The following is a 26,464-nucleotide window of genomic DNA, read 5'->3' on the forward strand; positions in this document are numbered from 1 at the left end:
TGCAGTTTTGAGTTGACGGATTTCACAGAAAATCGTGTAGTGTATGACGGGCACAGAATCAGATATTTCTTTTGATTACATCGAGGGGTGGGCGAGATGACCAAAATCTTGTATAATTTTATTTCACGATAACAATATATATCACGATGTAGTTATTTTTGCTTTTAATAAGGTTTTTACGATATAAAAAAATTGATAACATTGAAATTTCATAATTCTTATCACAATTTTCAATATTATTCTAAAAAAACTAATACTAGCCTAAAACAAATCTCAAGCTTACTGCAGACAAGTCAACAGTGATAAAGAAAGAGCAAAGAAAAGAAAACAAACTACAATAGAACATGGACATAAATGAAATAGACCTACCTGAAAAACTGAAAGAACTAGAAATTCTACATTTATAAACCAGTAATTAAATGTATAAAAAAAATGCATAGTGTTTAATGAGTAAATTAAATATACATTTATTCTTATTAAAGTTACAAAAGTGATTCAGTCAAGAGCAGTGAGAGATTTTCTCTCTCTTTTTGTTTTTTGATTACCATTAAAGATGACATATTATGTCCCTTTTCACAAGATGTATTCTAAATCTATGGTGTCCCCCTGTGAAATTTCAGCTCAATATACCCCCCAGATCATTCATTATAGCTTGTCAAAGTTGCCCCTTTTTGGGTGCGACCAAAATCGCTCTATTTTTGTGTGTCCCTTTAAATGCAAATGAGCTGCTGCTCCCCGCCCTCGTTCAAAAGACGGACGATCCTTTACACGAGCTTCAGATACTCTGTCAATAACAAACACGAATTTCAGTCAAATCTCAGAAATAACCAGTAGCGGAGTGCAGCTTTATGGAGAGGCTCAGGATGAGGTTCAACTTTTAGACGCACATAGACGTTTCTGAATGGTTAGTGGATACATGGATGTAGTTGTTGAGGAGTTTACATTGATTAATCTCAACGACTTTCATGTACTGTCATTTTTAAATTTTACACAAGTTGACAGTTCTCTGAGGTCTTTATAAAACAGCTGTGACATTTTTTGGTCTAATAGTGTTCTGTGCTCGTCTGTGCAGCAATGACAGAATAGTTTGCATGCTTTACTCTAACTTTTGCCATTGCGTTAGAACTGGTTACACTGCTGTAAACCAAATGGCAGCGCCGTGGGTGGAAACGTGCAGATTAAGGGGCGGTAATATTATAATAATATCCCATTCCTACGTCAGAAGGGGAGCGAAATCATATCGGCTTAATTTTTGACATACTTGCAGAGAAAGGCTTACCAAAACAAAGGTACTTGGTTGTCACTTTTCCCGTTTTCAGGGTTGGTAGATGCACAGGGGACCCAAATATAGCACTTAAACACGGAAAAAGTTGATTTTCATAATATGTCCCCTTTAATAATGACAGCAGGTATATTTGGATGCTGTCAAGACCAACTACACGAATCCAATATACTCGTTTGTTTTCTCTCTCAAATGTTAACGTTCACTTGAGACATAAATGACTGTTTACTTGCAAATACATGGTCACTTTGACACATAGGTGTGTCTATTTAACCGTTCAAGCCCAATTAGGCAGCAAAAAGCACTCAGTTCACTTCTCATGCGATCTATGAGTCTCAGTCAACGCTTAAAAATGCATGCACAGCAACTTCACGTGAGCTTAACCGCAATAGAGAAGCTCAAAACGTTTTAGATCCTGTTTACAACTATATTAAGCGTAGTCCAGTAAGTCCACTTATGATCTGATCTAAATACCAGGTGTAAACTTGGTCTTAGTGTGAGATCCCCAGTAATTTATTATATCATGCCCAGTTTTTCTCTTTAACCATTATATTTAAGTAGCTTTTATAAACATGCCTTATAAAACATTACTGGTGAGCATACAAAACAAAGCCACTGAAATATTTTAAGATATGTCAGTGCAAGTTGCTTTCAGTTAAAACAGCTCAAACATGCATTTTAGTCTGGGACTAGGTTTAAGATGACTTGGGTTTAGGCTTAGGCTAAGGGCCAATCTCATTTCTCTGTCTTACCCCTTTGTCTGCGTCTTCCCCTTGCCCTTCGATACCGAGTGAAGGAGGGTAGGGGGAAGAACGTTTCTCTAAGAAATGAGACACCACTCGATTACCGTTTGCGTCATCTTCCCTTTCCGCTAGCTGGCTGCTACGTCAACAGAGGCGATACGCGTTGACATAAACAAACGAAGATGCCGTCGTCTCGGGTTGTGATATCGATTGCCTGGTCTCCCTTTATCTTTGCACGCTTGTGTGCCATCAGTCAAATACATTGTTTCATTGTATTTAACGGCGGCGCCGGTGACACCATAAGCAAAACATTAGCAAACGGCAAATAGCGCATAGCTGCTAGCTAGCGGTTAACTAGTGATTCAAAACAAAAACATTACAATTAAAACCGCTTGAACGTTTTATTAAAGGTATCATAAAACACGAGTGTCGTTAAACTGCTGAAAATACATACATTTGTGCGACTCACTTCTGAGAAATTCCTACCCCTCTCTTTCAAGTGTGGTCCTCCGCAGACTTCGTTTCAAGGGCTATGTAGCCCTACGCCTTGGCCCTAGCCCTTAGTCAAAATGAGAATTGGGACACCACTTCCCCTCACATGAACGCGCAAAACCGAGGGGAAGGGGTAAGAGTAAGGGGTAAGACAGAGAAATGAGACGCAGCCTATGTCTGTGAAACCAGGCAGTAGTGTAGTCCAGATAAGTGTTGTCAAAAGACCCGGTACTTCGATACCAAGTCAGTACTAAAAAAATTAAACCGTTACGGTACCAGCTTTTCTTAAGTACTGGTGCTACCAAAGTACCAGGTTAATCCGGTTCTTGATGCGCTGCTCGAAAGGTGAACAGTTGCGTCCTCTTCATAAAATCACTGAGACATGGCAACCAGCGGCAACGACAGACGCCACGGGAGAGCAAGCGCTTGTGGAAAGAAGGAGAAAGTGGTACGAACTGCGCTCTCCATGATGACGAGGAAGTATCAGCAAAAAATTCATTTATTTCTAGCCCTTGCATTAGCTTTACTACTAGATACATTTATGGAGGTGAGAAATAAAAAGCCGCCCTGTAGAGGTATTATCAGCTGTTCGGCCAAGCTTTCAATATTGTTACGGAAAGGCCGATCGGTTGGTTTTTGTCACATGACCTGTTGAGATGAGATGTTGAGATGTATTCATCACGCATAGCCTACATTTGAAATAACAGATTTGCACGCGCAAAAAACGTGATATGTGAACGGCCCCTAAAGTGGTATCGGGTGCGGTTGTATCGGAGTAGTTTTACAAGCACAGTATCGGACCGACACCCAAATACTGGGATTAGTATCGGTGCATCCCTATTTATGTCACTAATATCAGTCCGTAAGAAAAGCTGTTCTAGGCTTATTCTTGGCTGGATAACTCTTTGTAGGTTTAAAAGGTCCTTTTAAAACTAAATATGAACGCAGTTTGGGATTAAATAAAAGTACAGTCAAGTCAAATAAAACATGTTTTATCTCCTGTATAGCCTAGTTTGGTAACACTACAATAAAATACCATTCATTAACATTACTAATGCGTTATCTAACATCAACACTTTGAGTGAACAATATATTTTTACAACATTAATGTTTCTGAATGTTATTTAATACAAACACTTGATTATGCATGTTTGTTCACTTCATTCATTGTGCATTAAATAATGTTAACATAAAACTTTTGATTTTAAATAGGCCCTATGTATTAGTAATTTTTTTAATTAACCCCAAGGAGAATAATTGCTACAGTATATAACTATTGTTTGTTAGGTCATTTTATCTAATGTTATCGAACAAATAGAATCTCATTGTAAAGTGTTTTTAATACTACAGTTTCCATCTTTGTAACCGTGATATACACTTTAATATATGTAAATTTAATTTAAATTAAGCTATGGTACCGAAATTGGTACCGAGAACCGTGGATTTTCACAGGTATTGGTACCGAATACTGAAATTTTGGTACTGTGACAACACTAGTCCAGATATAAGCTTATAGTTTAACAGATTTCTATACAGAAACTGTGACCAATAATTTAAATGAGAAATTATCCAGTTTAATTGGATTTATTGTAAACTTGGGTTGGAGATGGAAAAGAGGTCACACTGATATGTTCATTTCAGTGAATCACTAAGATATTCCATTTCATCCTATGAGCAACTGACCTGAGACAAGCCAATAAACCGGCAGATGGGCCCAGTGCCAGCCCTTCATCTGCGGCCTGTCACTCTCACACGAGCCCCATTTATTATGTTCCGCTCGGCTAAATTTGTTTAGGATCTTGCGGAAGAACACATACTAACCTCCTGCTTGTGCAAGACTCCCATTGTCACAGAGCAATTAGTGCACGTTCAGAGGTGCCAAACACAAGTTCGGGGGATAAACCATGCAAAAACAGGGAGACACACAGATCTGGAGGTGATTTCTGGCCCTAAAGTGCCTGTGGCCCAAATTCCATGTGCTAACAGAGGAAAGCTGCAGCTAGCATTCATTTTGACATGCCACGCAGACTTTTCCGAGGTTTCACAGGCAGGAATTAGCCTTGATGTTTCCCAGATGATAATGCTGCTCTCTGAAACCAGTGTTTCACTCTCATACCAAAGCTGTGCCTTGAAAAATGGCATTTCCCCAAGGGCTAAAAGAGTCCTTCAAAGTAGCTTTTTGCTGAACTCGGGTTGAAGCATTCCCACTGATTTAGAAGTACTGTCTTTGCAGACAGACAGGCTTTCTTGACTCAGCAGTGCATCTAAATTTGGGGACAGCTTTTGCTGTTTTCGCTGCCAATTATAGACAATGTGTTGACACAGAAATTCAGGCCACTCCAATATCAGCCTGAACTTGACTATAGTGACAGTAACATATCTGTCATTTATTTCAATAGTGAACGCCAATAAACAGCAAGATTAGAGAACATAACACAATGAAAATAATAATAAATTTTTCTGTAGTGGTTCTTGCACATGCAGAACTCAGTATCACGGTGCTAGGGTGTTCTGGGTGGTCACATCATGTGGCTCACGTCTCTAGACATGACTCTTTCACTTGAAGTCTATGGGTTTAATATAGGGCTGCAATAACTAATCGACAACAAATCAGATCAATTAATCTTGTCTATGTACTATGCACGGAAACCATCTGCCAGTCGTGTCACTTTATGGAAGTGAGAAACACATTTCTATGAACAAAACACATCTGGAAAACAGGCAACGCAGAGCGAGATGATTCTGAACCCAAGTTGGTCCTAAACATGAGAACGTGTCATATTAAGTGCTTTAAACAAAAGCATATGACAGGAAAAGCTTCGCTGTCATAATTATTTCTATCCAATTTAATCAAAGAAATAATCTACAGATTAATCTATTATCAAAATAATCTTTAGTTATAATATTTAGCATTAGGGGTTTGTTCAGATCCCTAATCCCAAGTAAGACAGATAATAGTGTTGTTTGTCTTAGCAAACACCCAATGGGGCTTGTGAGCATTTTAATCCACAAGAATTATAACACTGTGCAGTGGATGAGCACAGCACACGTTCACACAGTTCTCCCTGTTGCATGGTCCTCATCCAAGGATCCACCTTGGCAGCAGTTTATTTTCCTGTTGCCATAGAAACAGCAGACAGAGGCACCAAGGCTGTAACAATGGTGTTCGGCTCCACACATCTCTCAACCCTTCCCCCCTCCACTCTCCCTGGAGCACTGTAATTTACAGATCTGTTACTCGCATTCATGTTGCTTTGTGCGCCTAATAACTAGTATTTTTCTTTCATTGGACGATTGTTTTAATCAGCGCCAAATGAGGAAATTCACCTACAGCGTTGCTCAGCAATTTACAGGGAGCTGCAGTAGGCTAGACTGACTGTAGACAATGGATAACAGGGTTTTCCCACAATTCAATTCTAGTCTGTGGACCAGGAACCAAACTCAAATAAACAGACAGAGGTTTTATCTTCTAAACAAGCGGAACGTTTCCAGCAGCAAGTCATTTGTCTTTCTACAATGAACAAGAAAAGGCTGTACGACGTCACAATCACAGCCAATCAGAAATACATGAAAAGCAAAATTGAATTAATGAAATATGTTTTCTGTAATTTTTTATTTAAATTTGCAAAACTTAGAACGTTGCTACTAGGGTTGTAACGGTACCAAAATTTTTGTAGTCACTCGTCAGTTAGTCGGTCGTAAAATTTTGCAGTGTTGAATTAAAAACTTGTTAAAAAAATGTTGTCTTGTTTTGTCTTGTCTGTTGGTTATCACTGTCAATCATATAAGCACGCATTTAAATACGTTTGTCATTCCAGAAACTTTTGGAGTCTACATGGAGGCATAATCTCTAAAGCGCAAGCTCACTGAATTCTGCACTCTCGCAGAAACTCCCAATAATAAAAAATTTTTTTTTAATTGTACAATAAATCTCTTATTTACATTGTGTTTACAATTTGTTGGTGATAAAGGATTGTCGACCAATTATAAAACAAAACCTCATACGTTTTCAGTGGTGTTAAGCGGATTCAGACTAACTGACTAGTACCTCTGATATGCCATTGCATTCATGCACTCAAGAAATATGATTGTGATTGGCTACCATGTTCAACGCTTGTAAAAACACGCTGTAAATAGAAACCTTTGACACTCAGAGAGTGCTCAAACAAACATGGAAATAAACAGAAATGCTGGTACCTTCAACTTTCTTTTTAGTACTGAGTAGAACTGGTAGTCAACCCTTAGTTGCTACCGTATTTTTACTGTAAACTTCTGGCAACTAGCTGCAGTTTTACAGTGTTCTGTCTGCTTGTAGCATTTGTTGATGAAATGTTTGCTTGTCTTCACAGGCAGATGGTAGCCTGGAAATCCAGACGCAAATCTGAAAGATTAAGGGTCTGGCATTGAGTAATGATAATTGCCCAACTCGAGGGGCGGCACCAAGCATGCATTTGAAAATCTCACTGCACGCAATTGGATAACACTACGACCAATCACAACAATACACGGGGTGACGTATCCAGAGCCTCCATACGCTTAGCTACCAGCGGAGCTAACAGGTAGATTAGACTCTTGCCGTATCCGGTCGGCAAAACAGCAAAAACGTCCTTCTTGCAAAGGAATGATTTGAGTGTCGTCTTCTGTTCCTCTTTTAGATAAAAAGCCAAGTCGAACTCGTTCATTGTAGCGGCCAAAGCCATTTCAAACAACTGGTGTTGTTCATTCATAGCCTTCTTGCAATGTTTACTAATAACTTCGACGTCACAGCGCTGTCGTCATCTGTTTAGTTCGCCTCTGGCCCGCCTAGCCTATATCAGATACACCGATGTGATAAGTGCAGCTCGGATACAAGGGCATATTTAATGAGCATCATTACTCAATGCCAGAGTGACTCGCTGAGCAAATTCAAATTGTGCTCTCGCGAGAACTCTGGATTTCCAGGGTAGGCAGATGGAACAACTTGCAGTGCAGGTTACGTGGGATGAAATTAATGAAAGAATTACTTGAAACAAAAGTAGTAATTCCTTAAAGAATAAAATAATTAATAATATACTTTTAAAAATCATTAACTATTACAAACAAAACTAAAACTAGTGAGTGACAAAAAAAAAAAAAATCCCCAATTGTAATAACCCTGCAGGACATAGTTAGACAGCCGCGTAAACAAAGACAGAAACTTCTGAAGAGTTATTATTATACTTTACATTTATGGTTTAATGAATTAATTAACTGTCCTTTAACTGGATAAAATAGTCTACTGTTACTATTACTCTCTCAACCAAGCAAAACATGTAGTTTGGTGTTATCACCAACAAACCAACAGCTCTGAAAATTTTTAGATATCAGTCACGAAATTTACTGCTGACTCATTTGTTATGGAGACCCAAATATATATGTCTGACGCTATGAATAATTAAATATGCAGGATAAGGCCATCCTCTCTTTACCAGTATGGAAAAAGCTGATCAGTGTGTTTTGTCAGACATATTTCATGTATTATATAAATAATGCACAATTTTGAACAATTAATACTTAAATTCTTTATAAAGGCCACTCATTTGATTATTTTTAACATTTACTTGAATCCAGGTTGCAAGCCACATAAGACTAATAGCACATGAGTGTCTCTCACATTGTGTAACACTTGAGTTAAAAAATAAAAGACTCCAAACATTAACAGTAATAGTATAAAAATACGAAAGCTGTTAAATAGCAGATATACCCACAACTGCCACTGCATATAAAGTTAATTCATTATGAATGCGCTACGCTGCTGCTTGGCAACCTTAACAGGGCTCCAGACTGCGACCAAATGGTCGCATTTTGCGACCAAAATTTGAGAGTGTGCGACTGAATTTTACACCCAGTCGCACATGTGCGACCAGTAATTTATTTTTTAATTTTTTTCACGTTAAACGTGGAAGGGGCGCGAATGTGTGGCAGGCCAATGAGTGTGAGAAGAAAAGGGAATGGCCACTGTAACTGGCTAATGTGTGGAGGGGGAGGGTCCTAGAGATAATCGAGCGCGCGTAAACGTCCGTGGGAAGGAGACGGAGACAAATATCAATGTCACGGACAGACACAGTCGGATGATGATGATTCAGAGTCAGAGGTTTGTAGGTGATAAAGGCCTGCCCTGAACGCACTATTTTCGGGAAGACTGGCTACGAGAATTCAGCTGGTTGAGGTACTGTAAGGAGATGAACTCCATGAACTGCTAATGTTGCAGTCGCTACCCCAGAACTGCGGGGAAAACGAAGTTTGCAAGAGTATGCCGTGACATGTTAATAAATAAAAACAAAATGAAAGTGGAAAAAAACTGCGCTACTCAGTAGAGATGCGCGGATGGGCTATTATTTCATCCGCAACCGCATCACAAAACTCATCATCCGTCCGCCATCCATCCGCACCAACGTTTTTGACCAATTTTCAAAACCGCACCCGCCCGCCATCCGTTGATTGCTGTATACATAATATTTTTCATTTGATTGGTTCAACCGCCCGCCACCCGCCCGAATTGAATTAAAATATTATTTTTCGTCACGTCATCCGCCCGATCCGCGGTTTATCCGCGGCTGTAACCGCCAACCGCGCATCTCTACTACTCAGCACTCATTCTGCTTCACAGACCGTTTAATAGTTCGAACCAATAATAGACAGCACAGAGCTCCTCGCCAGTCGCGGGCCGATCGCGATCACGCGAAACAGTTACATCGTGGAGATCCCGTGAAGAAATCCATTGAGTTCGCGACAGAATTAATAACATCAGCAACATTCACCTTGGATTTACTGTAGTAACACTAACTGTAACTATGGTATACTGTGGTTATAACAGTAGCCTACACATATTTTTCCAGCACTTCAAAACTATATTATCATATTTAAATGTTATTTTTTAATGTGTTGACCAAAACATTTTTTGTTCTTCCTTTAAAGATTGTACCTATTTATAAAACTAAAAGTTTCAAGAAGTAGGAAAACTCACACTTATTTAAAAAAAAAAAAAGATAAAGATTAAATTACTATTGTAAACATAGCTGCAGAGGATGCTTACTGGCTATTTTCACTCCCTAATATCTATTTTGTCACTCATTTTGCTTTTTAATTAATATTAAGACATTATGAATGATAATAATTAAAGTTAACTTTATCTATACACCTCAAATTAACCTCAGTGCTTTGTCATCCCACAGTGCTACCAAATACGTTCTGTAGAACTTAGTGCCGCTGCCCTCAAATGTTAGTCTGGAGCCCTGTGAACTTAAAATAAAACTGCACATTGTAATTTCTGTACGTTAAGGCTATTTATTATCAAAGCATTTGTCAGTAATAGTTATTTTGGGGGAAAATGTGAATAATTGCATTGCAAGGTGATTTAAGGTGTGCCCCTAAATTTTCTGCTTGCGCTCCTAAAATTTTAAGTCAGGGGCTACAGCGCTCCTAATAAAAAAAGTTAGTCTGGAGCCCTGCTTAAACTGAACTCTGCTTTGTGTTGTGCCTAACAAACACCCCTTAATAACAGGTTCTACCCCTTAACTTGTTTGGGACACATCTCACTCTACCGGTTAAGAGGTTTATATCGTTGCAGGGTATATACTGTCAGACCGCCCAGCCCTGAGAGTGTGCAATAAAGCCATAAAATCTGCTCAACTTGTAGATTTAGCAATCACTTTGTTGGAAGGCTTTGATTCTCCTCATTGTCTGCCTGTGGCCTCTCCTCCCACAAAAAAACTTGCACGGCCCCTATGAAACACAAATAAATGTGCTGCACATCAGTCTGGAGTTGGTTTTCCTCCAGTGGGCCCCAGGAGGAAACGGGACCTGCACTGAGTGGTCTTGAAAGTATTTTCGTGAAGCAGGGTATCGTTCTCAGGGTGTGCAGCTGAAAAAATAAAATCTTCAGATGGGCCTTGACACTCAGGTTTAGGTCAACTTTGAGTTTCCTGCTAAGAAACGGCAAGGCAATGCTCACTCTGATGATGCTGCTGATTTGAATTACTTTGAGCCAAATGCTGAGAGTCTTCTAAAGCACATATGGTTCAGCTCTTGGGACTACATGTATTTTGCCTAAAAAAGCCTGACAAGGTGCATAGCCATTAGGCTATTTTATTTTTAATACTTAACATACAGTACATTGTTAAGAATAGCTTAATAACCCATGTGGGTCTATTTGAAGCCTTCTATTTATCATGTAGTATTTCTATTTAGGTGATCGTGATCGATATCAGACAATACTTCTTTCAGTGATCGGTCCCAAAAATCGTGAACAGAGCACCCTTATATAATCTTGGTAAAATCACTAGAGATGCACCGGTCAACCGCTATCATTCAGAATGGGCTGTTTTTTTTTTTATAGCCGATCTCTGTTCAGGACTTCCACACAAACTGCATTAAAATCATTACCTAAAATGTCATTTGTGTGAAATATTTCGAGGTCTCTAAACAGGACGTTAAAACACGGGACACGCAGAAGAAGCATGCAAACTGAACACATGCGCCAGCAGAGCAAATACTGTACCAGGCACTGCATGCTCACTGTTCGCGATGCTCGAAATATAGGAAGAAAAATATAAATATTGAATTGGGAGTGGGGGTTTATATGAATGTATCTCTGAAGGGAAGAGACGCATGATGGTTGAGCGCCAAATTCGAACGGCACCCTCTTTGTGAAAAGCTAACGTATGGAAAATTGCCAATTTCATTGTGACCTATTTAGTATTTTTTGTATGAGAGCTGCTTTCTGTATTGTTTAGTTTTCACATCAATATCCTGTAAATCGATCTGTTATACTGCCCTCCACAGTCACAGTATGTATCAGTTCAATGGCAGTCACAAAAAGTTACATTTTGACTGTGCTCTCAGCAGATGTTCATTCACTTTTTTTGTATAAGCTGCTTTAGATTGTGGTATACAGCAAACATTTCAAGTCATAACTCTTTATTATTTAGTTGTGTATAAAAGCAGCTTTGTATGTTACTAATTATTCAGAATATGCGTAAGTCCACAAGCATTATGTTTGTATGAGAGCTGCTGGTACATAATTATTTATTTTTGAACGAAAACTGTTTGTGATTTTGATACAGCAAAATGTTTTTTTGTCTGAAGGATTATATTGCTCATTGGAAATAACAAGGGGATGTTGGTTAGAAGTCTATTATTAAATGCTAGAGATTCAGAATATGCTGAAGTTTGTATTCATTTACTACAAGTATGCTGTTAGTACAGGCACACATTTATTTTCCTGTTGGTTCTTTGCAATGTTGGGACATATGCTGGCAAATGTAACCTTACAGTTGACTTGCCAAATCACTTCCATTTGTTTTATTAATAAAATTAAAATAGGAAGTATTGGAAGTAAATTCGTTATGGGTCAACATAAATACTTTGCTTTAAAAGTACCAAGTAGTCACAAAAAAAAAAAAGATGCATCGATAATCGTTACCCTCTGAATCATAATCGAATCGAATCGTGAGGTGCCTAGAGATTCCAACCCCTACAAAATACCCCATAGATTATTTTTTACAGCATGTTAAAATTGTCCCTTTCTGATGGTCAGTAAAAACGCGTCGGTTCGTGTTTGTCCCTTTAAATGCAAATGAGCTGCTGCTCCCGGCACAGAGGGCGGAGCATCAAAAGTTCTTATAGCAGCTCCGATTACCTCACGCAGACATGCACTAAAATGTCAGAAACTGTTCTGCCTTTTATGTTTAAACTGGAGTCAGACAATAATGGAGAGACTCAAGAAGAAGTGACAACATGTAGAATGCAACAGGACGTTTCTAAATGGTTAGTTGATGAATTTATGTTGCTGATGTGGAATTAACTATCTTCATGTCTTTGATTAGCATATTCTGTCATGATAATCTATAAATCGCTCGTGTGGGAACTGTTTTAAGATGCCTACAGAGTGACATGCTATTGCATTTGTGTTACGTACTGTATTGCATGTGAAAAGACGGATGCGACAGCTCGAGCAGACTCACAAATGTGTTCTACCACAACAACTCTTCCTCTTCTCAACATGGACTGCGTGTTCCCGGGGGCAGTGTTTATGTAAATTTACGGGGAGGAATGTCGTGTAGTCCCTACCAGCCGTTTGTTGTAGTCCTTAAACTATTTCTTTAAAGCAAATATCTGCCTTTGCTTTCAACTTTGAGCGTTGTAACTTTGCAGATGTTGTTTATGCTCAAACAGCAACATTACACACTAAATAAAGGTAGAAAAGTGAAATCATAATCAACCACCCCTTTAAAGTACCAAAAAATGTATAACATCGGCAAATTTTCCTTTATAAAAACGGCAATCAGAATCGGCCATGAAAAATCAGGATTGATGCATCCCTAAAAATCTCTTGTAATAAAAAAATGAAGTAGAAGCTAAAAAAAAGCCACTGCAACTAAATATAGGAATCAGAAAAACGGTTCTGAAGTTGATGCATAAACACCAGTGATCCTGACCAAAGAAAATGAGGAAAAACCTGTTTAAGACATTTCTACATTTTACCCTCAACATTGGAATTTACCTGATAATATCATACTGCTTACTGCATTTTAAAGACCAGTAAGAGTTTTGGGTGTGTATTCTGTACACACACACATAATGCTTTAAATTTCAAATAGAAAAAAGGCAAAGCAGGAAAACACAACACAGCCACGAAAGTGTCTACGCAGCACAAAAGCCCACGGCATCATTTCAGACAGACAGCGTGGTCTTGATTTCTCATCATCTTGCCAGAAGCTTACAGTTATTGTCCTATATTTAAACTTCTACATCGTATATGCTGTAAAATTCTAACCGCAGAATTATAACCTTAAACTAGCAAGGTGGACTGTAATTGGTACTTGCTGGTTTCTGTGACTGACTAAATCTCCTCATAAATGCTTGCTAGTGACTCTTGGACGATGTAAGGGGACCACGTTGCAAAATGTGTCTTGCCACAAAATAAACCAAAATGATCCTCTTTCTGCTGTTTGCAAATGAGCTACCAAACAAGGACAGACACATCAATCATTCAAATCTTTCCAACCCTAAAGGCAAATGTGCTCTTTTTGTTGTAGAGATCGGCTGATATTTTTGAAAGAATACTGATTACTTATTATTGTTTAATGTAATTATTAATTGTTTGGTGTCAGCTTCCAACACAACATTTCATAAAAAAAAAAGATTAAAACAAACTAAATATGAATATTTTATCGCTAATAATTATTATTGTTTTATAATTAATTGGTTTTACTGAAAGCAACATGCACTGACATATCTTAAAATATTTTGTTTTGTCTTTAGATGTACATCAGTAATGTTTTTTTTTCCAAGGCGTATTTAAAAAAGCTACTTAAATGTCCTATTTTAACTAAATCCTAATCCTGGTTTAATCTAAGTTGTGTCTGTGGAACTGGACCAATAAGAATTAATGATGACTATTATAGCTACACAAAGTTTAATCTAAATGGGTGCAAAATAATATATTGTACTTTGTTTTAGTGTATATCTTAATTTCCTGTTTAAAATGCTATATGGTACACAATTATTAACAGATGCAATTATGCAAACATTACATAAACAAGTTACCTAACAAATACTGTTGTTTACCTTTATGGACGAAACAAATTCATGTCATATAGTGAAAGGCATGATATCAAAGAACTAAAGAACTGATTTATTTAGAAAACTGTAAATCTGTAGTTTAAATATGTTATATCTAACGTTAATGTTGAAAAAGAAGGAAGAGGTTAAGCAGACATACTTTTTGATTCCCTGACTGGAAAGTAAAATCACTTTCCTTCTATATATGTGTTCAGGCCTGTCGAATGACATCAACCATAAGTTAACATAAGGTTGATAAAATGTTCAGAGAGATGAGTCACAAGTTTATGACAGCTCCACCTTAATCCAAAAGAACCAGCAAGAATATTTGTAATACGCGTCAACACGAAAGCATTCACTGACACGTCCATTGTTATAAGAGTAATTTCACTACTGACACAATAATCTCTTACACACACAGCGGTCCAGTCGTGATGGCAAACTAGATACATAGCTATAGCTTACAAACACTGGCTTGCTGCTGCTGGTTCTTTTTCTTCCAAAAAACATGGATTCTTCCCAAAGGTCAGGTTTAAAAAACGTAAAACGCTTAAATTGAACAATCATTCAGAGCAAATAAACGTTCGAGAAGAAGATAAATCTACTTTTACAATCTTCAATGTGCTATCATGGATGCTACTAGGCTAAACAGTAAAATGAAGAGCTAATTAAACACTCGAGCTATAAAAAATAAACTACTTGTATGGACAAAATGAGGATTATACTCACACGACAGATCTTGATATGATCCAAGACACCATATTTTCCTCAGGATGGAGCCGAGCAGGGAGAGATGCTAGCTAAGCTAACCTTACTTCAACTTCAGTGTACAACTTCAAACGAAGACAAACATTAACTGCCTCCTGAGAGCCTCCGCTCGTTCATTACTGAGTATTACGCACAAACATCTCGTATAAAACTAACTATGAAGTCAAAATTTGTTAAACTAATGCCACTCTTGTGCCCATCTTCTTGCTCTCGACAAACACCGACGCCGTTTCTGTTAAAGGTGCGCTTTCACGTTGACGTCAGAAATAATTTGATTTCAGGGCTTGATCTTCCTGTTACGTGATTGGCTAATATGACTTGTTTACATGAAACTCGGGCGTGGGTTGGCTAGTTAAAATGTTTGTTAAGTGACGTCGTTTCTGAAACGCAAACATCAAACTCTCAACGCATTCGATGCTGATTCGTTTATAGACACCGGGAGGAGGCACAGACCAATCAAATATAAAAGCGTTGAAAATAAAAACTCTTTGATCTCGTTGGTGTTCTAGTGCAAACACAGATTGGGGGAATGTTGTCAACCTACTTAACACATTAATACTAACACTTTCTATACTATTTCTATTCTTTCTATATATAAAAAACACCTTGCTATATACTGTGCTAAACGAAATGGGACTTGTCACAACACTTGCCTGCATATTGTTGCACTTTTGTTTGTTCAACAGCTTATATTGTTCTCCTCATCTATCTATCTATCTATCTATCTATCTATCTATCTATCTATCTATCTATCTATCTATCTATCTATCTATCTATCTATCTATCTATCTATCTATCTATCTATCTATCTATCTATCTATCTATCTATCTATCTATCTATCTATCTATCTAATCATGAATACCAAAATTATGATTTTAATTTGAGTTTAGGCTAATTCTTAAAAAGGGATCAGAGTTCAAAGTGACAGATTTGAACCATATACTTGATATTTGAAAAATAATCAATGTTATATCTTTTGAACAAGAATCAATGTTAAATATAATCTATATTACTGTATAGCTGCTAAATATGTAAAAAAAAAAAACGTTTACACATTTAGAAGCTATAATATAGATACAATTTATGCATTTTATGCAAATAGTTTCTGAATCACAATAGTTAGAAACTGTAATTTCCATCTTTTATATTGTCTTCTTTCATATTGATTAATACACGTTGTGTATTATATCTATCAATATATATATCTTGCGAAGAATACATAATAGCAATCTCTCCATGAAAGGAAGAACGGTGGTGATGCTTTCTAACAGATGATTGATATACATAAGGCATATACACACATCCACCAACAGATGACATCTTGTGATCTCTCTTGGTAATATTATTGTTCCATAAGAAGAGAGATATTCTACGTCTTGCAGCTTCATGTAGCCTAATTAAACATCTTAGGTGTTAAGCATCTAATTGTGTAAGCACACATTGGGCTAATATAATAACACTTTTTACTCTTAGCAGAAGGTAATTATTTCTTTCATATAGCCTATCCTTTCTTTCATGTTGACATAATAATGGGTCTATATTAAAGTGAAGCCTTGTTATACAATAAATTCAACCATGCAATCACAGTACATCTTGTAATTATGTGTTACATACACACTGCGTGTGAAGAAACATGAAAAATGTATTACTATTGTGTGATTTTTCTTGTATTCTCTCCACTGCTGCTTTCTATCATTGATTTTTAAGAAGCTTCTAATTGTAAGTGCCCTATTGCATTCAACTTTCAGTTTCAGACAGAGATTAGCCGTCCTGCTTTGAGCGTGTCTGCAGGACCAACAACCATCTCAGCCGCGCTCTTTGATTTGTGATTCTATCAGCCATGAGATATCTGTCTCCATCTTCTGCTCTGACCCAAAGGTGACACGGACTGATTGTGTCCCGTGGATATGCTTCCCTCTATCAGCACTCCTCTTGTGCTCATCTACGAACAGCCCACAGGTCAACTATAAACTGGCAAAAGTCTGAAGTGTGAACCATCTGTATGGTTGTATGACAGAATGAAAATTAACATATGCTGTGTATTTTCATAGAATGATTAATATCATAATTATATCTGTATAGAATTATATTATATAATTTTAATTATTTTTAATAATATTTTTTTATTTATCTGTTTCTTGAATGTTCCTATTTGGTTTCCATACTTGATTGGTTTATTGATTGTGATTCCTATTTCATTACAACGGCAGGCCATTTGTCAATTTACATTAGAACATTACAATTATTCCGTGTCATAAATATTTATGGAATATATCAGGTTTTGATCACTGAATGGATCATTTTGCATTTGATGGCTCACATGATGAAAGAGTGTCTAGAAGTTGCGAAGTTTGACAGTTTAACTCAATCAACTAATCAGTTTAATCAACAATGTGCATTTAGTAATTCTGCAAATTGTACTTATTCTTTTGCACACATGTGCCACAACTAATGCAATTTTTCTTAAATTAATAAGAAAGTCAAATCTGATATGAACAAGAAACTAATTGTTCAGAGATCTGAGCATTGTTTTGAGAAAAAAAGTCTAATTTGAGAATTGAGCAAAAGCGATTGAGAAAAACTGTAATGTCATGAGGTCAATTAGTTCTATAATATTGAATTTATTGATTGATTAATTTGTATTGTTTGTTTTAATGTTCTTCGTTCCTGCACATACCAAAAACAACAACAACAACAACTAAGCACTATTTTCAGCACACTGGAGTATAGTAGAAAAGCAGCTTGTCTTCCATTGAGAATGAATCTGTCTGGCGGACGTAGAAATCTCCCTGTTGCGGTTTTACATGGACTTGTGAGTTGTTCAGCGGAGGGATACCAGTTTTACGTTCGCAGTGATACGGTCCTGTGTTCAGTTTCACGGAGCGCGAGAGCGACCATTCGCGGGTGGAGGCTGAGAGAAATTTAAATCCCCCGGGTTGCGGTTGACACGCAAAAGGCGAAACAAATCACGGTTATTTCTTTCTTTTTGTTCAGAACGCAGTTTAACGGTGTAAATGTGCGGTCGGTAGGGTGCGAGCGTTGAAGTTTTCGAGGGTTTTCGCCATGGTGGTCGGGAAGCGGTTCCTGTGCGTGAGCGGAGAGGAGCCGCTGGAGCCCGCGCACATCGCTCGCTGGTCATGGCGAACCGGAGTCATCCGAGCCGTCACTCACCGAGACCACGACAATCCCGAACTCACGGTAAGACAATGGCTAACATTCTGCGAAAATGACTTATTAGGAGCGGGAGATCTCAGTGAGAATATGGGATTTTTGAACAGGCTGTTAAACGTCAGAATATTCTAGCTTTTGATCGTTTGGTAACGTTACATGGAAACAGGCTTGGAAGTCAGTCAGGCAATGGAGTCGTGTAGTAGAGCTATATTTGGATCTCAGTCATCGGTGGTGGATTGTAATATTAGTTGTCAGCTTGTGACTTTTTATTTTATATACAATTAACGAGATTTTTAATTAAGGGTCTTCTTTAGCTTTAGTGTTTTGCACCAGGATTTCTCATTCAAATATCTAAAATCCTTATAGTATTTTTCCTTTGTCAATCTTGTTGAAAACATGATAGAACATTTTGCAAACAGTTTTACCAAATGTAACAGATCTGTGTAAATGGCCAGGGTCATAAAACAATTCTGGCATGTTTTCATTCATGATGAATATAGTTTCCTAATTTCCTTGGCCCTCCGTTATGTTTATAGATAATTTAGAGTTATTATTTTGTCAGTTGTAAAATGTAATAACATATATATGTCTACCCACCTTAAAATGTTGTAGTTTTAAAACAACAGCGCGGTTGACGTGATTATAGCCTAGGTCCTCTACCCTTAATTCTAAAATTTGCATTTTTGATTTAATTTGATTAGTTGTTTTGAAGCTATTTTTTAAATTATTATACCTGTTTTTATCTTTACAAGTACAGCTAGCTTATGATGTGCCCATCTATTTAAACGATCCCATTGACACTTTAATAAAATAAGCACTGTCAAATATTGTGATTACATGAGCATCAAATACAAATAATTATTAGTGTAATTAATGTAATGTAATTTAAAATGTAAATGGTGATACTTTTTTCAGCGTTGTTGTTTCAATAGAAAGTTCAATGAACAGCATTTATTTAAACTTATTAAAACATTTATTTAATAGAAATCTTTTGTAACATTATAAATGTCTTCACTGTCACTTTTGATCAATTTAATTCATCCTTGATGAATAAAAGTACTGAAAATAATATCATTGTTTCCACAAAAATGTTAAGCAACAAAAGCTGTTTAACATTGTTAATAATAATATTAATAATGATAATAACAATAAATGTTTCTTGAGCAGCAAATTAGCATTATTTCTGAAGGATCATGTGACACTGATGGCTGGAGTTTAGCTTTGCCCTCACAGGAATAAATACAATTTTCAAATGTGTTAAAAAGGAAAACAATTATTTTAAATTGTAGCTATAATTTACAATATTGCTGTGTTTACTGAATTTTTGCAGCCTTGATCCTTTTTTCAAAAACATAAAAAAATTATAATGTTTTCAAATTTTTGACAGGTACTGTTTATTTCAAATGTAAGCCGTTACACTAATTCCTTATCCATTTGAAGCAAAATCCTGCCTGGTCTTTGATCAGCGGGACCGCTCTCATGTGGTGGAGATGAATGGAGCGGCTCCTGTCATTGTGTGTATAGAGTAAGTGTGTACAGTACGCTAGCCGTTTGTTTTCAGGGCTGTGTCCTGAGGTCACCAACTGTACTGCTGCTAATCAGCACACAGAACTTTCCACACTCAATAGCTGCCCTGCAGCTGAAAGCTCAAGCTGTAAATGCTTTTGTCTGTTTGCCTTTTTGTTTGTTTGTTGGAAAAGTAATAATTAAGCTTGTAGTCTGGTGGGGCATTTGTGTGTTGCGAGAAGTGAAAATAGAATACGGTAACATGGAAACTTGTCACTTAAACAAAACCAACAAAATTCCATAAATTAGGCGACACCAAAATGAGAAAAATGACTGTAAAAGCCAGCAAGTTGTTTTTATTGTTTAATTTATATTCCAAGTCTGACGTAGAAAATCATAAAGCTATTTACATGATCTAGTCTATTTACCTTGAAATAGCAGACTTTTGTACAACCATTTCAGTAAAATGGCCCGCGTATAATTTTGTTGTGAAATTTCTTCAGCTTTTCCCCCGTGACATTGCACCACTGTTATTTACAGAGATGTCTGGGATGATGATGGAAAAGTATCTGATTGCAAAGAACACCAATGCAGCTTTCATTTACAGCCCTCAATCACATTGACAACAACTGGCTGTAAAGAGCTGGAAGTGGCCATGTGATTTGTGGCTTAAGAAAACAGCTCGTAACATGAGACCGGGGGTCGTTCACCGCCCTCCCCCACTGCAGCACAGCATAAAGGCCGCTATGTTCAGCCGTTCCCCTGAACTGGAGTTAACCTACAGAGAAATTGCTCTTTGTTCAGTCTGACTGACACTCTAACCCTGCACTGTTTTCCTTTGACAGCGAGCCTCCGTTTCCATATCTTCTCTAGAAAGATTTACTGAGCACTCTTCCTTTGTGCACCTTTACTTTGGGAATGACAAGAGTTCTGTCTGAAGCCTGGCAATGACACATTTCCTATCTTAATTGTCGGTGGATTAGGCTTACATAATCTAAAGAAACCCTCTTGTAATCTTTCGCGGTTGTAAAATAGTGGTTTAGAATGAGAGATATAACGCTTATCGACGAGAGAGGTTTATGGCTGACAGGCCTCGAGTTTAAACATTAAAGGTTGCCCGGAGCGTTAACCTGAGTGCAGGGCATTCTAGCGTGTTCCCTTTCGGGGACGGATTGCGACAGTAGTTTGCCAGGAGTGTTGAAGGACGCCGCATAAGTGAATGCAATGAGGTGGAAAAACATTGAACTTTTGTACTTTATTATTGAGTAAGATAGGCTCTCTCTTCTGTACATTCCTTGTCTGTCTTCCCTGCAAAACCTTCAATTGAACGTGTTAAAGACTAACCTTGTAGTGGACAGTCCATGACTATATAAATATCTAAATAGAATCCTAGCATCCTAGTTTGTTCTTATTCAAGAAACCTGCTTGAAAAAGATTTTGTTTGGTAGGGCACTATAATTTCCACAATGTTGAAAACACAGATGGAATCGTGGAATCTAGTCTAAAATGGGGGGAAACAGGGATTTGGGAAAAAATGAAAAGGAATCTATAGGGCCGTATAGTGATGCTACCGCTTTAGAAATGACATATTTCATCTTTAGTCTAAGCTTTGTAGCTTTTGTCATCCCAATCTAATAATCATAATGTAGATTAAATCTCACAGATGAAATGTTTCTGCTTTATTTGGCATTAGAAGGCCAAGTTGATTGCATCGTGGGATATGGTATTCTGTGAATTGCCCTCTGGATACTATATATTGTGGGGTATTCAGTGCATAGAAAACAAATTAGCAGGATATGCACAGTATGCATACTATGTAATAATCCACGTGCTTTTGTAATCGCACCCAATGTATTCCCAAACAAACATGCAGCTGCATTGGAGAAATGTGCTGTTTGATCACTACTTTTGGTGTCTGTCATTTAAACTTATGGGTTTAAATGTTTAAACCTTTACATTTTCACATCTTTCCACTGACGAAACCTTTTACCTTTCTTTCTGCAAGTTCTCTAATAAAGATCTAATAATGCCACACTGCTGCTAGCCCACTGCATGTGACACATGCTTTTTTCCAGAATTGTTCCTGTTTAACCTGGACTGACCCCGGTCCTGTACCAGCCAGTTTCCTCTCTGGAAAAAACTACTCTTCATTCAAATGTTACTGAGCTCCTCTGTTAGAAGAACAATTACATAATAATGTTTACTCTAGGGATGTCCCGATACCACTTTTTCACTTCCGATACCGATACCGATGCCGCAGCTTTGGCTATTTGCCGATACCGATATCAATCCGATATTTTTATTTTATTCTTGAACTAATACTACTAATAATAAAATATAATGGAAGCACTTTCCTCAATTAGCCACTTAAAAACATCTCACTCAAATGGAGAACAAATACTTCTCCAGTATATAGTCCACAACAACAGTTGATAATGAAAGACTGCCAGCCTTTATTCAAAAGACCTTGAGATATGTTTGGTAACCTGAATGAATTTAAAATTAATTTGCTATATTTCAGATCAATATATTTGTTTCCTTTAAATTTTAATTAACTTTAACTTTATTCTCATCTGAATTATAAATAATTTATTTCTGTATAAAATAATACTACTTTTAAAAACATGATTTTCTTTTTTATTCAATGTAGAATGTGTAACTTAAAAATAAACAGATTAGTGCTCTGTTTTAGGACAAGAAATGAAAACCAATGCAATGATGAATGTCCAAAAAGATGAGATCATTTTTGCTTTTAAACAGCGTGTGCGCGCGCGCGCGTGTGTGTGTGTGTGTGTGATTTTGGTTGGGTGACAGTTACAGTTTGACAAGAGTTTACAGTTTGACAAAAGCACAATGTTGGGTTTTACACAAATATAAGTAGGCTAAACACTTTTTCCAGTTTTAATGATGTCCTGTATGAAAATGACGGAGTATGTTTTTTTGTTTCCACTGTTCGATCGCGCCCGTGCCTCTCTCTCTGACACACACACACACACACACACCAGCATTACAATCTTGACATCGCAGCCTGTTCATTTTGCTGCGTTCACACCAAAACGCGAATAGAGCGTCAAATTTGCGTCTATCGCGTCTAGTTCGATGCTTGAACAGTTTGAATCCATTCGCGCGTCCAAAGCGAATAGGACGCGCCGCGCGCGTATAATGATAAAGTAAGCGTTTGAAGCGATATAGACGCGCGTTCAGAGCTAAGGCGGGCTACAGATTAGGTGTCCCCAAAGAACCCGCATATGCGCGTATCTAACAGTAACGTTAGTTTCGTATTACATTAATTAATGTGCACGCAAGATTTATTTATTTTTATACCGTGTATTCTCTGTGTAAATCCATGCACCGAACGTACGTTCAGTACGAATACGTACCGTTCCACCCCTAATGGGTATCGGATAATTTTTTTTCTCCCCTCCGATATCCGATCTAGCGTTTTGGGCCAGTATCGGCACGATACCGATGCCGTGGATCGGATCGGGACATCCCTAGTTTACTCATTGTTGTAGCAATATTATGCACTGTGTATGTAGGCTAGTTTTTAGTATTATTTACCTTGTTCAATTAGACATCCCAATTAGACTTGTGATGACTTCCTAGATCATGAACTATGTCACTTCAGACAATTCAATCCTGCAAATTTTTTTTTTTCAACTTATAGATGTAGTGATATCTCAGTCCAGTGATCGGACTGTATCCCATAGCAACAACAGTCCAGTGGTGTGAATCACCGTGCAGGTTTGCGCTTAACTCTCAAATGCAGAAACAGACACATTTCATTAGGTTGAGCCACCTTACCAACCTAACTCAACTTGGTATGAAACAACAGTTACCATGCTAAATACACAATACTAACATGAACTGTTAATGAAACAAATGTAAATTGCTCCTGATGAATAGAATGAACATCATACCTGCTTGCAAATCCTTTTTTCGCTAACATGCAAACTACCAGTTACGCAAGTTATTGGTACGTTTCTTTAGCTGTTTATATATAGTGAAGTGATATACACTGTGACTACATACCCTTGCACTTGAGGATGCAATTGAAGACGCAAACAATTGTGCAACGCTACAAGCACAGTATAAAGTCTGACAGGACAGTTTCTTGAAAGAGTTTTTATTTCGTAACCCATAAATGACAAAGGTAACATTAGAATAATGACAGTAGGCGCGTTTCCATTACAGATTTGCGCAAAACTTATGCGATTTTTTTTTTTCAAAATATCGATAAAAAACTATTGCGAAATGACAGCGTTTCCATTAACTGATGTTATGCGACTAAAACTTCATTTTTTTCCTCTTGCGATAAGTCATTCCAAAAATCATGGCAACGGACTTTGGTAGTTTTATATATATCACAGCCACGTACCCCACTAGACATTATTATTATTATTATTAATGGAAGGAAACGTGTCTTAGCCAAGCATTAATGGCAAGGAAAGACCCTTATACTGTGAGCGGCACATGAGGTGTTTCTGTGTTTTTCTCACTCATTTCTGCTCCGAGGTCTTTGATTGTGGCATTTCTTTGAGGTTTAGAATCCAGTATTTCTGTCATTATTTTGTCTTTTATGAATTTAATAAAGAACTCTGTCTCGTATTCTGTCCAAACACACCCTGCCTTTTAAGTCATTTGACTGTAAATGCGCAAAAACTGTTTCCATTGCAGTTTTGCAAAATATTCCTTTTTCGAATTGCCTGAAAAACCACCTCATGTGAGCATAAAAACATTTTTGCGATAAATGGGAGTGTTTGCGAAATTGACATGTTTCCATTGGGCGTATTTTCAATTCACAATTTCAATTTGCGCAATTTGAAGGGTAATGGAAACGCGGCTACTGACACTGACATACAGCCTGACAACATCTCCTTGGAGATACTGAATCAGGACAACACGTTTTTCTCAGGCTCTCTGTACTTAAACTGCGTCTGACAGAAGAGTCAACAGCTTTCACGCACGGCTTTTGAAATAAAAGTCTCGGTTCAGAAAAACATTTAGAATTTTGTTGTTGTTTTTCTTTGTAGACGCTCCATATCGTACCCCCCTACTTATGCAGTTCCACTTCAGTTAGGTGGATGCTGCCCATAGGAAGCACACAGCAAGGCAACTCACTAGGTTTTGGAACGCCGCCTATGTCTTGCTGTGAAATGGCTGCACTACAGAACGGTTTAGTGCAATTATGCATATTTAAGCATTTAATTGTGCTAAATGTACACAGGTGAAATCATTTAGGATATCTGTACAGTCAAAGAACAAAGTATGTTAGTACATTTATTGGAGCTGCATTGGCTGACCTCTCTCTGTGTGTACGGACACATTAGCGATGGAGGTCTGAATAGCTCTGGGGTGATGCAATGAGTAAATAGTGTCATATATCCTGTTATGCTCAGCAGTAACACACATAGAGCCTATTCCTCTATTTCTGAATCACACTCATTTGTTTCTCTTGCTCAATTTATGTGGGACTTCCTGCAATTTCGGATGCACTGGGAAGTGTTAGTGTGGGTTTCTGTGATGGTAGAGTCTTTTTAGCTCGAGCTAAGACAGCAAACGGTCAGCAGTGAAACACAAACAAGGCTTTCTGTAGGCGGGAATGGACCACTGAGCCAACGCAGGCTTCCAGCCCTATCTCCTTGTGCTGATCCTTCTCTGCTTTTGTTGAATGTGCTCTTAAGCGAAACCAGATGTCTGCCTTTTAGACTGTATTGTATATTCGTTTTCAGCGCATACTTTCACAAATCAAATAACTGGACTGTTACTCTAAGGGCTTGGCTTTTTTTAGCACTTCCATCTGAGGTGGCAGTTATGCTACTTGACGAAGCCTGCTGGAATGTGCTCTTAATTAAATTCGCTCCGAACAAGTAAACTCTTGTTGGCTAATAAAGGTAATGCGGTTGTGGCATGGATGATTTTGGCATGATTGATTTTCTTTGAGAAATACTTTCCCACTTCCGGATTGCAATATTAGAGAGCAATATCTCAACTTCCCTCTTTGAGTAGTCACACATGATATTGCCCAATGATGCATGTGGAAGTGTTGCATGGACACAGGAAAGCAGAAGGCAGGTAAAGTGTTGTAATGCTGCTTGATGTTGTAGAAAGAGTGGTAACACTTAATTGTGTCCTTGATGGCTGTTACATGTATTTACTATAGGGCTGGGCGATATGGCTGAAAACTGTATCACGATATAAGTGTTTCATATCGGTCGATATCGATAATTATTGATTTTTTTTTATAACATATTTAAAATAAGGACCAGTCCAGGAGACAAATATATTACATTTAAAGATTTTTTATTTTAAACTTAACCTACCTCTGATTATAATCCCATCAGTTATAAAGGCAGAAATGTCAACACGACCATGGAAAACTCAAAAGTCTAAAATCACAATGAACACTTAACAATTATCTCTTAACATTAAGGTGCAAAATGAAAGAATACGTAAGAAATGCTTTATAAAGGGGTGGGCGATATGGCAAAAATATAATATTACGATTTCTTTCTATAAATTTTATAAATCTATTTCTTTCTATTTTCTATAAATTATACATTGATACTTATTAAAGCTATTAATAAAATTATTAGTCAAGAGCAGTGTGTGATTTTCTCTTTACATTTTGTTGTTTTATTAACATTAAAGGGTTAGTTCTCCTAAAAATTCTAATTTTCATAATTTACTCTCTCACGTTGTTTTAAACTCGAATAAGTTTCTTTCTTCTGTTGAAAATAAAAGTTATTTGGAAGAATGTGGGTAACCAAACAGTTGATGTACCCCAGTGACTTCCATAGTATATTTTTCTCCTATGGAAGTCAATTGGGAACCAGCTACTGTTTGGATACCCACATTCTTCAAAATATTAATATTAGAAAATATTAGAAGGCAATTAATACAGGTTTGGAACAACAT

The 26,464-nt window shown here is 37.4% G+C and overlaps 2 protein-coding genes across 4 annotated transcripts in view; one reads left to right on the plus strand and one right to left on the minus strand.

Moving 5' to 3' along the window:
* reep3b (receptor accessory protein 3b) overlaps positions 1-15,257 on the minus strand; it is a 34,590-nt gene extending 19,333 nt beyond the window's left edge. The window contains exon 1 of the mRNA XM_081392501.1: positions 14,830-15,257. Coding sequence (XP_081248627.1) covers positions 14,830-14,861 — 32 coding nt within the window. The 5' untranslated portion in view covers positions 14,862-15,257. The remainder of the gene's footprint in view (positions 1-14,829) is intronic.
* A 2,426-nt stretch (positions 15,258-17,683) lies between these two features.
* Positions 17,684-26,464, plus strand: part of jmjd1cb (jumonji domain containing 1Cb) — a 162,752-nt gene continuing 153,971 nt past the window's right edge. For all 3 annotated transcript variants that reach the window (XM_081393177.1, XM_081393178.1, XM_081393179.1), the window contains exon 1: positions 17,684-18,067. In XM_081393177.1, coding sequence (XP_081249303.1) covers positions 17,933-18,067 — 135 coding nt within the window. In that variant the 5' untranslated portion in view covers positions 17,684-17,932. The remainder of the gene's footprint in view (positions 18,068-26,464) is intronic.

This window comes from Scardinius erythrophthalmus (assembly GCF_964197995.2).
Source record: "Scardinius erythrophthalmus genome assembly, chromosome: 18".
NCBI classification, from domain to species: domain Eukaryota; kingdom Metazoa; phylum Chordata; class Actinopteri; order Cypriniformes; family Leuciscidae; genus Scardinius; species Scardinius erythrophthalmus.